The sequence below is a fragment of the Microcaecilia unicolor genome, chromosome 10 (genome assembly GCF_901765095.1).
Source record: "Microcaecilia unicolor chromosome 10, aMicUni1.1, whole genome shotgun sequence".
Taxonomy (NCBI): Eukaryota; Metazoa; Chordata; class Amphibia; order Gymnophiona; family Siphonopidae; genus Microcaecilia; species Microcaecilia unicolor.
Genome location: NC_044040.1, coordinates 107391110 through 107406050, shown reverse-complemented (window position 1 = coordinate 107406050; position 14941 = coordinate 107391110). Strand labels below are relative to the sequence as shown.

Genomic DNA, 14941 nt, shown 5'->3' with positions numbered 1-14941 from the left:
TGGCACTCATGTCCTGCTCAGTGAATTCTGGGATACACTGGGCAGGGCTAAACATGCTTCGATAAATTGATTAGTCTCTAAAAACCCAGCATCCTCTATTATGTGTCCTCTGTAATACATGTTATTTGAATATTTTGTTTCTTAATCATTGGTTAATTTCATGCTTGATTTTTTGATGTAGGTGACATTTCACTGAATTTGTGGGTTGTTTTTTTTGGAGTCCTCATTTCCATCATGGTCCTGCCCCTTGTTGCCTGGAAGATCTCTCAAAAACTACAGTATTCCTTTTTCCCTGAAGAAATATTGCCAGAATGCCTGGTGAGGTTTTTTTTAATTGGTTTTTTTCAATTCTCAATTTCTTACATTTTTGCAATTCCTGTTGCTTTAAAAACTAAAATAATCGTAGCTCCTTTCTTGCTATCACTCGTGCTATTGCTGTTGTATTTGTGCTACTATTTTATAAAATAATGTGATATACATAAATTGAGTACTTGCAGTAGGTTATTAGTTTCCAGCAACACGATTTGATTTCTTATATGTGAAAGAGAGCAGTTTAGTTCCACCACTCACTGATGTTCTGATCCAAGATAGATCAGAGATAACTTGACAGGTAATTAATCTGTTAGGGAGGCTAAAGCAAAGGAGGGCATGCTAGTACTGGGATGCACAGATTTTCTCTCTTCTTTCAACCTTCCCCCCTCCCCCCCCCCCCCCCCCCGATTACACACTTATTCTCCTTTTACTTCCCCCTCCACACAATGCTGCTTTTTCTGCGCTCATCACTGCAAAAGTTAAAGAAAGTGTTTATCTAAGGAAGACCCTCTGGGGGGGGGGGGGGGTCCTTTTACAAAACATCAGTAAGCCCAATGCGGGCTTACCATATGCTAACCCGGAACTACCGTCGGACCAATATGGCTGTAGGCAGTAGTTGCACCTCGAGTGCACGCCATTTCCGGCACAATAGAAAAAAAAATATTTTATAATTTGGCACTAACCTAGCGGTAATCAGGTATCACAGCTAGGTCCAGTTATGTGGAATGGATGGCGGTAAGTGCCCCTCCCTCCCCACATGGCACATGGTAAGAATAATCTTACTACATGGCCATTTTTAGGGGCTTTTTACCTGCTGCGGTAAAAAGGGTCCTAGTGCATGGGAAAAACAGCTCCTGCCACTACCGCAGGACCTTTTTCCCTCATCTTAGTAAAAGGACCCCTAAATCTTTTCCTTGAAACTATAGGGATATGTTACGCTCATATTTATTAAAGATCAATTGATTCTTTTTTAAAATATACTTCCCGATACGTGTCATACAGTGCATGGGCCTCCCTTGTTCCGGTTAGTTTTCCATAGAGATTTTACACACTTTTTCAGTTAAAAAAAAAAATTTTTGTAACCATTTTTTCACCATTCTTTTCAGATGCCTTGTTGGTTTGGCTGAGCAGTTTGATGACATTACATGTGACAGTTAATTACTGACACTTCATCAAAGAGCCAATTCATCACTTGACACTTCATCACCATGGACATTTCATTACCTGATCAACTAAATATATTCACATTACATACTTGCAGCAAACAGGGGGTGGGGGTGGTGTTCCAGTGCACAACTGTGCCTGTTCTTTGTGCCTAAATATGAGCCTTACTAATACATATAAAATTTTCATGAGGTTCATACTTAGGTGCAGAAGAACAGTGTTTTCATCACCAAAAATTTCTTCATGCAAAGAAAGATAAGTGCACTCCAGATTATATGTATGGAAAACTGGCAAATTGAGCAAATATCTAAAATAAAAAGTTCTTAAATCACAAGAGGATTGTGAAAGATTACAAGAGGACCTTATGAGACTGGGCATCCAAATGGCAGATAATGTTTAATGTGAGCATGTGGGAAAAAGGAATCTGAACTATAGTTACGTGATGCATGGTTCTATATTAGTAGACACCAACTAGGAAAGGGATCTAGGTGCAGTTCTGGTCATCGTATCCCAAAAAAGATATAGCAGAATTAAAACAAGGTACAGACAAAAATGAGGAAACTTGGAAAGCACCCTACTTTATTAAATCTTTTGTTACAGTCACTTCCTTTCTCTGATGTCTAATTGAAAATTGGATTTTATCTCATAGACAAATGAAACACGGATAAAACCAACCTTCCCTGTTTACTAAGCCGTGCTAGCGGTTGCAGCACAGCAATAGTGACACAACCCATTCAGGTCTTTAGCCAGGTCCCAGCAAATATTCAACTAGGCTGGCTGTCTTATCCAATATCACTGAATATTGCCTGGGACTTGGAAAAGTAATAGCAGTGTCTGGACGCGGGCCAGCCTTAATTATCTAGGTTTCCCCTTACAGATTGCCATTAGAATAAATTAAACATTTAGTAGAGTTGGTTAACTATAGGAAAATATATGAACTCCTGTTTTTTGTTCAAATGCAGATTTTTTTTTTGTTTCATGTATGATGTAGTCGCTCAGGTGCTGACAGTCACTATGGTAGAGCAATTTCATAATGTGTAATCTTTCTGTCTGACTTGATTTGCAGATAGTAACAAAGTCCCATCACAAGCTGATTTATTCTAACAACAATGCAGGAGAGTGCTTTGAGGCAGCAGTGCAGGTTGTATCCTCCAAAAAACTGGTACACTTTTATACAAAGGGATTTGTTCAGTGCTATGAATCATCACAACATGCACATAACTAACCTCTAGAACATTGTCCAGATAAGGAATTTTAGAAATTAATCCTCCACGAGGAGAAATAAAATTGCCTCATCAGAAAAAGACATGTTTATATGAAGAAAGGCATAAAAATGTGGCATGACTCATCCATTGGAGACTTCTTCTAACCATCCTCCTGGACAACAAAAGAAACGGCCTACAGCAACATGCCGCAGCTGGAACAGAAACTACGTGGAGGGGCATAAATCACTAAAGACTTTTCTTTTTAACAAAGCTTACCATAACAATTAACAATAGGAATTCCAATGCATCACTACTTACTTGATAATCTGACTGTTTTCTGATTTATTGAATTGATCATATCCATTATGTTACATTTGTTTTTGTATGTAACCAATTGTTTATCTACTCTTGAATGGCACCTGCCATGATGTAATTATTGTAAGCCACATTGAGTCTGCAAATAGGTGGGAAAATGTGGGATACAAATGCAATAAATAAATAAATAAATAAATAAATAATTGAACGGGGCGCCCAAGTTTTCATTAGGACGTCCTTGCAGGACATCCCCGCAAAGAGGCGGGGAAACCCGTATTATCGAAACAAGATGGGCAGCCATCTTTCGTTTCGATAATACGGTTGGGGATGCCCAAATCTCAACATTTAGGCCGACCTTAGAGATGGTTGTCCTTAGAGATGGTCGTCCCCGGTTTTCAGCGATAATGGAAACCGAGGACACCCATTTCAGAAATGACCAAATGCAAGCCATTTGTTCGTGGGAGGAGCCAGCATTCGTAGTGCACTGGTCCTCCTCACCTGCCAGGACACCAGCTGGGCACCCTAGGGGGCACTGCAGTGGACTTTAGAAATTGCTCCCAGGTGCATAGCTCCCTTACCTTGGGTGCTGAGCCCCCCAAACCCATTCCCCACAACTGTACAATACTACCATAGCCCTAAGGAGTGAAGGGGGGCACCTACATGTGGGTACAGTGGGTTTGTGGTGGGTTTTGAAGGGTTCACATTTACCACCACAAGTGTAACAGGTAGGGGGGGATGGACCTGGGTCCGCCTGCCTGAAGTGCACCGCACCCACTAAAACTGCTCCAGGGACCTGCATACTGCTGACAGGGAGCTGGGTATGACATTTGAGGCTGGCATAGATGCTGGCAAAAAATATTTTAAAAGTTTTTTTTAGGGTGGGAGGGGGTTAGTGACCACTGGGGGAGTAAGGGGAGGTTATCCCCAATTCCCTTCGGTGGTCATCTGGTCATTTTGGGCACCTTTTTGAGGCTTGGTTGCAAGAAAAAATGGACCAATTAAAGTCGGCCAAGTGCTCGTCAGGGACGCCCTTCTTTTTTCCATTATTGGCCGAGGACGCCCATGTGTTAAGCACGCCACAGTCCCGCCTTTGCTATGCTTCCGACACCCCCCCGGGACCTTTGGTCGTCCCCGCGACGGAAAGCAGTTGAGGATGCCCAAAATCGGCTTTCGATTATGCCAATTTGGGTGACCCTGGGAGAAGGATGCCCATCTTCCGATTTGTGTTGAAAGATGGGCGCCCTTCTCTTTTGAAAATAAGTCTGATAGTGTATAACTAGAGTCTATGAGTTGAAATTTTATTTTAATTACATAACTATTTTTAAGACACTGATTCTGTTAAAACTAGTGAATCATCAACCTTCTCTGCATTAAGACTCGAAAGAAATTCACACAGACGTTGTCATTTTTTTTCTCTATTACTGGAAGCCTTTGATTTCTCAGTCCAGGACCGAATTACAACTCTGAAAGGTCTGTTCGCTCAGATCTATTAACTTAAAGCCTTTAATCTTACAGTGCCAACTGATAAGATTGGTGCAACCCAGTGAAATTTGCCTAAGATGCTTCTGACACAAAGAATGTGCCTTGGTCCATCAGACCAAGAGACCTCAGGGATCCCAGTGGTATGTCGGCGAGGAAACTATAATCTCCAACAATGAAAGAGAAGACCACCCTTTGGAAATATAGGACTGGTTAATGGCAGATCAACTGTGAAAACTAGATCAACATGATCCATGATGCCAGCCATGAACAGCATCTTGACATTTTAGGAATAAGTAAAACCTGACAAGATGAGAACTGAGGGTTTGTCACTGGGAGAACAATGCCCAACAGATTCATTCTTTACTATAGGGGATTTGCCTCAGTACTGCCAGATTTCTCAACAGCTTTTTGCACTGTGGATCAAGCAGAAATAGGTATTGGAACTTGCATGGTTCAAATCCTGCCTATCAGACAATCAGTATATATTGTTCAGCAGCACCTCATCATCACTATGGACACGCCACAATCCAAAGCAGGAAAGCAAGTCCTTTTATTGACCTGACATTGACTATGTTTTGGACCAGAGCACCTGCATCAGAAGTCTACATTTAAAATAAATGTATATAAACTTTAAATTATCAATATATGCAATGAGATTAAAAAAATATAATACATCCAAATTAACATAGAAATTAAAAAAAAAAGAAATGGAGAAAGGAACAACCTGAAAACAAAATATGTGGAAATCAAATCTTGAGAGTATATGAATAATGGAAAGCAGTGAATGCATGTGTATCCATATACAATAAAAAGATATGTGTGACTATTTGATTGAGCAAACAAATGCATATATGCCAGGCTAAAAAGTGACAAGTTTTGGTGGTTAAAAACACATCATGACCAACAAGGAGGTTAAAAAAATCAATACAAAATATTACATCTTCTACAGGTTCTAGTGAAGAAACAGCACTGTTAAACCTATGAAAAATGTCTCAAAAAGGTGTTAGGGAATATAAACATAGAACCCTGTTTACAAAAGCACGCTAGTGTTTTTAGTGTGCTGTAAAAATTAGCGTGCGCTAACCATGGGTGTCTAAACAGCATACAATAAAGACGCTAGTGTCCTTTTGTAAACAGGAGTTTAAAGATACTAAATGTGCTCCACTGAGGCTTACTGTACAACACAATTATTGTAATATGAACTAGCCTACTATTGGACTACTAATGATATTTGATAAACTTGAAACATTGACTAAAAATGGGAATTAAAGAATGCCACAGAGGCCTAAGTAAGCATTTGAGTGTCATTATGAATATTTAGTCTCACTGCCATTGAAATCACTTAAAGATACTGACAATTTTGGTAAGAAGGCTACATTTATCACATCAAAAGTAGATGACACCTTGACACTTGTATATCACAGGGGCCATGGCAAGGTGCAATCCCTCCATATTTCTAGTTTTTATTTTAGTATAGCCATTTTGCATTTCTTGAGCTGGGAGCAGACCTAAAATTGCAAGACAGCTAGAAATGAAATTTTTTCTAATAACTACCCTTCTAAGGATTCAATAGGAGAAGTAAGTGGGTTTGGGTGAAATTGTAGCTTCAGCAAGAGGGTGTGCCACTAGCATGGTGATTATGCATAACTGGGACATGTCAACCATTATCTAATAAAAAGAGGCCATGCAAGGAGGGAATAAATGATAGAAGTTGGAAAATGGATTCACAATAAAAAGAAATAGAATGTTCTGGAAAGGTGCATATTCATTAGGTAGGAAGGGTAATTAAGACAATAAAGAAAGGAAGAAAAAGGTATATGAGGGAACAGAACTGAGGATAAACTTTATTTATTGGGATATTATTTGGATTTTATTTTTTAATATTTTAAAATTGCTTATTGGCTTCTTTATATTGGCTTCTTTGAATAAACATTTATTGTCATTTAGTATCCAGAGTTCTTCTTGCCAGGGTTCTGCCTGGGGGAGGGAATATTTATTGATGGTCCACCCTCCAGGAGAGCTCCGGAAGTCTACTCCTGTCTCCAAGGCAAGGGACAGGATTATGCACACTATACTGCTTTGTTTGCTGATGAAAAGGGTTTAATAAGTAATTGTAGACTGGCCTGTTCCACCCTCCAAGAGAGCTGCGGAAGTGTACTCCTGTCTCCAAGGCAAGGACAGGATTATGCACACTATACTGCTTTGTTTGCTGATGAAAAGGGTTTAATAAGTAATTGTAGACTGGCTTGTTTCTATAGTGCTACTAGACATACGCAGTGCTGTAAACTAAACATGTAAGTCCTGCTCGACCCACCTTAAGACAATTACTTAAGGTGGGCCTGACTAAATCAGACATGGGTACTAAACAAGTGAACAGGAGTTAGGAGTTTATTTATTTGTTACATTTGTATCCCACATTTTCCCACCTATTTGCAGGCTCAATGTGGCTTACATAGTACTGTAGGGGTGTTCACCAACTCTGGTATGAACAAATACAATGTTATTTTGTTGTAGGATAAGGTTCATGTGAAGAGACACATTAGGATTTGTAGAGCAGAAGAGTTGTGTTGTGGAAGGTACGTGCATTGGTTTTATTGTGTTGCAAAGTTCAAGCAATTAGGTTGACTCGTTAGGGTATGCCTGTTTGAACAGGTTGGTTTTTAGTGATTTCCAGAAGTTTAGGTGTCATGATTGGGGCCGTGACCTTATTTCTGGTGGTCAGCTTCTTAGCTGGCTTCTGTTTCTTCTGTCTGTCCTTTCTGAGCTAGCTCTGTCTCTCTGTACTGGCTGCTTCCAGCAGCATGACTCTAATTGCTTCACTATACTGCACCTGGGTGGGTTGCCTGAGTTAGCTCTGTCTCTATGTGCTGGCTGTTCCCAGCACAGCTCTAATTGCCTCACTATACTGCAGCTGTGTGGGTTAAGCCTCTCTGTGTTTCAGCATGCTGGCTGCCTGGGTCTGGTAGTTGTGACATCATCAGGCAGGGCCTTGATAAGGAAGTGGTGTTCTTTTCTACAGGGTCTTTGCAACATTTGCATTTGCGCTTGCTATAGGGCCAGGTCAGTGTTAGTGCAGTGTGCACTTTTGACTCTTGTGTTTAGCTTTCCTGCTTTTCCCTGGTGGTTCCACTGCTTTTCCCTCTTGGTGCTTTGGAAGCACTGCTGTGTGTAAGGGCTTTAGAAGCTCTGTTGTGTTTAGTGTTTTGGAAGCACTGCTGTGTTTGGTGCTTTGGAAGCACTGCTGTGTGTAGGACTTTAGAAGCTCTGTTGTGTTTGGTGCTTTGGAAGCACTGCGGTGTATAGGGCTTTGGAAGCTCTGCTGTGTTTGGTGCTTTGGAAGAACTGCTGACTTACGTGTTTAGCTTCCCTGTTTTTCCCCTTGTGGCTCCCCTGTCTTCCCTTTTAGTGCTAGGAGCTCTTCTGTTGTTTGGTGCTTAGGAGCACCGTTGTTAGTTTAGGGTTGTAGAGCTGTTGTGCTTGGTGCTTAGAAGCACCTGTGTTAGTTTATGTGTTAGGTTCCCTGCTTTCTTCCTGTGGCTCCACTGTTATTCCCGGGGTAGTTTAGTGCCGTGGAGCACTGCTGTAGCTTGGGGCCTAGGAGCACCTGTGTTAGCTTATGTGTTTAGCTTTCCTGCTTTTCCCTTGTGGCCCCCCTGCTTTCCCTTTTGTAGCACTTCTATTGGTTTGGTGCTTAGGAAGCACCTTTGGTAGTTTAGTGCTGTGGGACACTGCTGTAGTTCAGTGCATAGGTGCACTGTGGTTAGGAACACTTTTGTTGGTTTCTGTTAGGAGCACTTCTGTTGATTCACTGTTAGGAGTTCTTCTGTTGGTTAGGGCTTGGGAGCACTTATGTCAGTTTAGGACTTAGGAGTACTTTTGTTTCCAGCTTGTTCTAGTCCTGGTACCTGTGTCATCCGGTATCGGGTACGTCCTGCCAGCCACTTGAACCCAGGGGCTCAACCCTTGGGGGGCAGTGGCTAAGTGCAGGTGAAGCTGTACGGACCAGTCCAGTGTGCTCCGGTCCGGTGTGTTCCACTCCGGTGTGTTCCAGTCCTGTGTCCTCCAGTCCGGGGGATTCCAGTCCATGTGTTCCGGCTCGCTGGGCGGCGCCTGCAGTACTACTACTACTATTTAGCATTTCTATAGCGCTACAAGGCATACGCAGCGCTGCACAAACATAGAAGAAAGACAGTCCCTGCTCAAAGAGCTTACAATCTAATAGACAAAAAAATAAATAAAGTAAGCAAATCAAATCAATTAATGTGAACGGGAAGGAAGAGAGGAGGGTAGGTGGAGGCGAGTTGTTACAAGTGGTTACGAGTCAAAAGCAATGTTAAAGAGGTGGGCTTTCAGTCTAGATTTAAAGGTGGCCAAGAATGGGGCAAGACGTAGGGGCTCAGGAAGTTTATTCCAGGCGTAGGGTGCAGCGAGACAGAAGGCGCGAAGTCTGGAGTTGGCAGTAGTGGAGAAGGGGGACAGATAAGAAGGATTTATCCATGGAGCGGAGTGCACGGGAAGGGGTGTAGGGAAGGATGAGTATGGAGAGATACTGGGAAGCAGCAGAGTGAGTACATTTATAGGTTAGTAGAAGAAGTTTGAACAGGATGCGAAAACGGATAGGGAGCCAGTGAAGGGTCTTGAGGAGAGGGGTAGTATGAGTAAAGCGACCCTGGCGGAAGATGAGACGGGCAGCAGAGTTTTGAACCGACTGGAGAGGGGAGAGGTGACTAAGTGGGAGGCCAGCAAGAAGCAGATTGCAGTAGTCTAAACGAGAGGTGACAAGGGTGTGGATGAGGGTTTTGGTAGAGTGCTCGGAAAGAAAGGGGCGGCTTTTACGGATGTTGTAAAGAAAGAAACGACAGGTCTTGGCAATCTGCTGGATATGAGCAGAGAAGGAGAGAGAAGAGTCAAAGATGACCCCAAGGTTTCGAGCTGAGGAGACAGGGAGAATGAGAGAGCCATCAACAGAAATAGAAAATGGGGGGAGCGGGGAGGTGGGTTTGGGGGGGGGGGGGGGAAATGAGAAGCTCGGTTTTGGTCATATTTAATTTCAGGTGGCGTTGAGACATCCAGACAGCAATGTCAGACAAGCACGCTGAAACTTTGGTTTGGATGCAAGGTGAGATATCAGGGGTAGAAAGGTAGATTTGGGAGTCATCAGCATAGAGATGGTAGGAAAAGCCATGGGATGAGATTAATGAACCAAGGGAAGAAGTGTAGATAGAAAAGAGGAGGGGACCAAGAACAGAACCCTGAGGTACACCGACAGGCAGAGGGATAGAAGTAGAAGAGGATCCACCAGAGTGAACACTAAAGGTGCGGAGGGAGAGGTAGGAAGAGAACCAGGAAAGGACTGAGCCCTGGAATCCAAGTGAGGACAGGGTATCGAGAAGTATGCTGTGATCGACAGTGTCAAAAGCAGCGGAAAGATCAAGAAGAATGATCTTTCCGCTGCTTTTGACACTGTAACCACTTGTAACAACTCACCTTGCCGGTGCCGGTGTGCTAGCCCAGTGTTGGTTGGTGGGTTTTGCCTGCTGCTGTCGCTCCTTGTCAGCAGCCCAAGGGCTCACGTTTGCTCCAGAGCCCGTCCCCACGGGCTCTGAACCTGAGAACCTGACAGATTGCAAAGGCCATGAGCCTAGCAAGATCACCCGCCCAGCTGACCCAGATGGGGTCCAGCTCTATCGTTGTTCTTGATCCTTCTATGACTCTTCATCGGTATCGGAATAAACTTTTGTTGCATCCTGTATTGAAGAAGACCCCTGAAGCGGCAGCTGAGAGAAAACGTATCCGGCTGTGTGGAACCGTGGAAAACCCAGTTTCGGACCTTGACCCGTTTATCACACTCTCTGAATATCGCCGCAGCCTGGTTCTGAATCCAGCTTTGTGGGATACTCCTGAAGCTGTCGCTGAGAGGAAACGTCTTGGGAATTCCACGCTCTGGGCCCAGCAGGGGTCCAGTCCAGGCCCAGCTGCGCGTCCAGTCAAGTCTACAAGTCCAGTTCAAGCGGCGCATCCAGCCAAGCCTCTGAGTTCAGCTCAAGCGGCACGTCCAGCCAAGCCTCCAATTCCAGTTCAAGTGGCGCGTCCACTCAAGCCTTGGAGTCCGGTCCAAGGGACGCTTCGAACCGAGTCTCCACTCCCAGCTCAAAGGGCGCTCCCATTCAAGCCTCCGAGTCCAGTCCGAGGGGTGCTTCTGACCGAGCCTCTGAGTCCAGTCCGAGGAGCGCTTCGAACCAAGCCTCCTGTTCTAGTTCAAGTGGCACTCCCACTTAAGCCTTCGATCCCAGTCCAAGGGACGCTTTTGACTGAGTCTCCGATTCCAGTCCAAGCAGCGCTTCAGGCCAAGCCTCTGAGTCCAGTTCGAGTGGCGCTGTCAACTGAGCCTCCTAGTACCAGTTTGGATCCCAGTTCCAACCCCATTTTTGAGCTGGATCCATTTCTGACACTCCAGGATTACCGGGTTGCACTTTTGTCTGATCCAGCCTTGAAGGATACTCCTGAAGCTGCAGCAGAGAGGAAGCGTGTCGCTTGGCTGGGGTTCATTGAAAATCCAGTTTCTGCTATGGATCCCTCTACCAAGCTGTTCTTTTACCGCTTCCAACTCCTCTCGGATCTAGCCCTGTGGAATACTCCTGAGGCCCAAGCTGAAAGAAGGTAGCTTAATAGTCCCGGACCTAGTGCCAGTGGCAACCAAGATGCTGAGTCCGAATGGAATTGCAGTTCCAGGCAAGATGCTGAGTCCAGATCGAGTTGGAGTTCCGGCCAAGATGCTGAGTCCAGATCGAGTTGCAGCAGTGGCAGCCAAGATGCTGAGTCCGGGTCAAGCTGCAGTTCCGGCCAAGAAGCTGAGTCCGGGTCAAGCTGCAGTTCCGGCCAAGATGCTGAGTCCGGATCGAGTTAGAGTTCCGGCCAAGATGCTGAGTCTGGATCGAGTGCAGAGCCCAGCCGAGATGCTGAGTCCACGATGAGCGCTGAGTCTTGTGATAAGGAAGAGGCTATCCTACCCGGGTTAGGCCCCTAGAGGGCGCTGTTCCCCTAAAATGTCCAGGGAGAAGGGCTGGGTGAGTTGCTGAAGGGAGCCAGTAAGGGGAGGTATAGCTGGAGGTCGCTAGGACCAGGGAGAGTCCTGGAGGTGGAAACAGGTGCAGCAGGTTATGGGCTGGGTCCTGTTTGGCCATTAACCACTTAAGACCCCTCCTGAGTTGTGAGGGGGGAAGGAGAGCTAGCAGCTGCAGAGGAGGGCTGGTAACTGAAGAAGAGTGATCCCCATGAGAAGTACTGGCTGTGCCCTTTGGCCTGGTGGTAGAACTGTGTGTTCCCAAGAAGGAAGCTGGCTGGGGTAAGAAGGCACTAGAGTATCAAGAATAAGAACTATGTGTTCAAGGAGGTACTGGGTGTCCCAGATGAAAAGACTGTGTGTCTAACACAGGGAAGAGAGACTGTGTGTCTAGAGCTGTGTGCTACAAGGAGGGACTGTGTGTCCAGGGACTGAGTTAGTACTGAGCCCAAATGCCTGTGTGAGAGGGCTCAGGGGGAAGAAATCTATGGATACTGAACTGGGCAAGAAGAAATGTTTAAAATGGAAGATTGCACTGAGTAGGAAGAAATGAAATGGTTAAGCTGGAAGAACTGTTTAAGCTTGTGAAAGTGGTTTAAGCTAAAAGAAGTGTGCCCCAGAGGCTGGAATAAACATGTGTATGAAAATAGCCTGATTGGTGAGACCTGACTATGTTTGCCTTTTGAGAAGCAGGTCACCCTGAGTAGAAAAGGGTAGTAGATTAATTTGCATAAAATCTGCATACTGAGAACCAGCTCACCCTGAGTGAAAGAGGGACCTGGGATCCTGAGGTGGGAGCTTCATCATCACAGTAGCCTCATCCTTTTTACAGTCTACACCGAGTGCAGAGCCCAGCCGAGATAACGAGTCCACGATGAGTGCTGAGTCTACACCAAGTGCAGAGTCCAGCCACGATTTTGAGTCCACGATGAGTGCTGAGTCTACACCGAGTGCAGAGTTCAGCCAAAATGTGGAGTCTATGCTGAGTACCGAGTCTGGTCAAGATGCTGAGTCCGGATCGAGTTGGAGAAGTGGCAGTCTCGGCCAAGATGCTGTGTCTGGGGCAAGGTGCAGTCCCGGCCAAGATGCTGAGTCCGGGTCAAGCTGCAGTTCCGGCCAAGATGCTGAGTCCGGTGGGAGTTGCAGTTCCGGTCAAGATGCTGAGTCCGGTGTGAGTTGCAGTCCCGGCCAAGATGCTAAGTCCGGGTCCAGTGGCAGTCCCGGCCAAGATGCTGAGTCTGGGTCAAGTTGCAGTTCCGGCCAAGATGCTGAGTCCGGATCGAGTTGTAGTTCCGGCCAAGATGCTGAGTCCGGTGTGAGTTGCAGTCCCGACCAAGATGCTGAGTCCGGTGTGAGTTGCAGTTCCAGTCAAGAGGCTGAGTCCGGACCAAGTCTCAGGCAAGATGCTGAGTCTACTCCAAGTTCCCATTTCAGCCAAGATGTTGAATCCCTTCTGAGTTCCAGCTCCGACCAAGAGGCGAGGTCCAATCTGAAGTCCAGTTCGAGTTCCTGTCCGGCTTCAGATGCAAGGATGGATGTTGGCTCTAGCCTAGTTCCGGCTGTTACATTGGAGTACTAGGAGGTCGAGGAACTTGCGGATTCCTTCTGGAGAGGGTTCCTTTTGAATATGACTCCACTTTTTGCATCCAAGACGCTGATCCTGCCTAGCAGCGGTCCTAAAGAGCCTCGTGGTGACCAGAGCTACTCCTGTTTTCAAGTTCCAGATTTACTTGTTACTTCCGGTCCAGTGGTCCAGGTCTATGTTTTGAGACCCATTGGTAGATTTCATCATAGTTACCCATGGAGACCTGAATTGTCTTTGGAAACCTGGAGCTCCCGTGGGGACATGGGAGCTGTCATGATTGTGGCCGTGACCTCTCCCAGACGTACCTTATTTCTGGTGGTCAGCTTCTTAGCTGGCTTCTGTTTCTTCTGTCTGTCCTTTCTGAGCTAGCTCTGTCTCTCTGTGCTGGCTGCTTCCAGCAGCATGACTCTAATTGCTTCACTATACTGCACCTGGGTGGGTTGCCTGAGTTAGCTCTGTCTCTGTGTGCTGGCTGTTCCCAGCACAGCTCTAATTGCTTCACTATACTGCAGCTGTGTGGGTTAAGCCTCTCTGTGTTTCAGCATACTGGCTGCCTGGGTCTGGTAGTTGTGACATCATCAGGCAGGGCCTTGATAAGGAAGTGGTGTTCTTTCCTTCAGGCCTTTGCAACGTTTGCATTTACGCTTGCTATAGGGCCAGGTCAGTGTTAGTGCAGTGTGCACTTTTGACTCTTGTGTTTAGCTTTCCTGCTTTTCCCTGGTGGTTCCCCTGCTTTTCCCTCTTGGTGCTTTGGAAGCACTTCTGTGTGTAAGGGCTTTAGAAGCTCTGCTGTGTTTGGTGCTTTGGAAGCACTTCTGTGTGTAAGGGCTTTAGAAGCTCTGCTGTGTTTAGTGTTTTGGAAGCACTGCTGTGTTTGGTGCTTTGGAAGCACTGCAGTGTGTAGGACTTTGGAAGCTCTGCTGTGTTTGGTGCTTTAGAAGCACTGCTGACTTACGTGTTTAGCTTCCCTGTTTTTTCCCCTTGTGGCTCCCCTGTCTTCCCTTTTAGTGCTAGGAGCTCTTCTGTTGTTTGGTGCTTAGGAGCACCGTTGTTAGTTTAGGGTTGTAGAGCTGTTGTGCTTGGTGCTTAGAAGCACCTGTGTTAGTTTATGTGTTAGGTTCCCTGCTTTCTTCCTGTGGCTCCACTGTTATTCCCGGGGTAGTTTAGTGCCGTGGAGCACTGCTGTAGCTTGGGGCCTAGGAGCACCTGTGTTAGCTTATGTGTTTAGCTTTCCTGCTTTTCCCTTGTGGCCCCCCTGCTTTCCCTTTTGTAGCACTTCTGTTGGTTTGGTGCTTAGGAAGCACCTTTGGTAGTTTAGTGCTGTGGGACACTGCAGTAGTTCAGTGCATAGGTGCACTGTGGTTAGGAACACTTTTGTTGGTTTCTGTTAGGAACACTTCTGTTGATTCACTGTTAGGAGTTCTTCTGTTGGTTAGGGCTTGGGAGCACTTATGTCAGTTTAGGATTTAGGAGTACTTCTGTTTCCAGCTTGTTCTAGTCCTAGTCCGTGTGTCATCCGGTATCCGGTAAGTCCTGCCGGCCACTCGAACCCAGGGGCTCAACCCTGGTTGTTCCAGTCCGGTGTGTTCCAGTCCTGTGTCCTCCAGTCCGGGGGATTCCAGTCCATGTGTTCCGGCTCGCTGGGCGGCGCCTGCAGTCCTTGCCGGTGCCGGTGTGCTAGCCCAGTGTTGGTTGGTGGGTTTTGCCTGCTGCAGTCGCTCCTCATCAGCAGCCCAAGGGCTCACGTTTGCTCCAGAGCCCGTCCCCGCGGGCTCTGAACCTGAGAACCTGACATTAGGTGGTCATACTGTAACA

At 45.9% G+C, this 14941-nt stretch overlaps 1 protein-coding gene across 1 annotated transcript in view; it reads left to right on the top strand.

The window, feature by feature from the left end:
• IL20RB (interleukin 20 receptor subunit beta) overlaps positions 1-3045 on the top strand; it is a 330657-nt gene extending 327612 nt beyond the window's left edge. The window contains exons 6-7 of the mRNA XM_030216535.1: positions 182-318; positions 2543-3045. Coding sequence (XP_030072395.1) covers positions 182-318; positions 2543-2701 — 296 coding nt within the window. The 3' untranslated portion in view covers positions 2702-3045. The remainder of the gene's footprint in view (positions 1-181; positions 319-2542) is intronic.
• The last annotated feature ends 11896 nt before the right edge of the window (positions 3046-14941 follow it).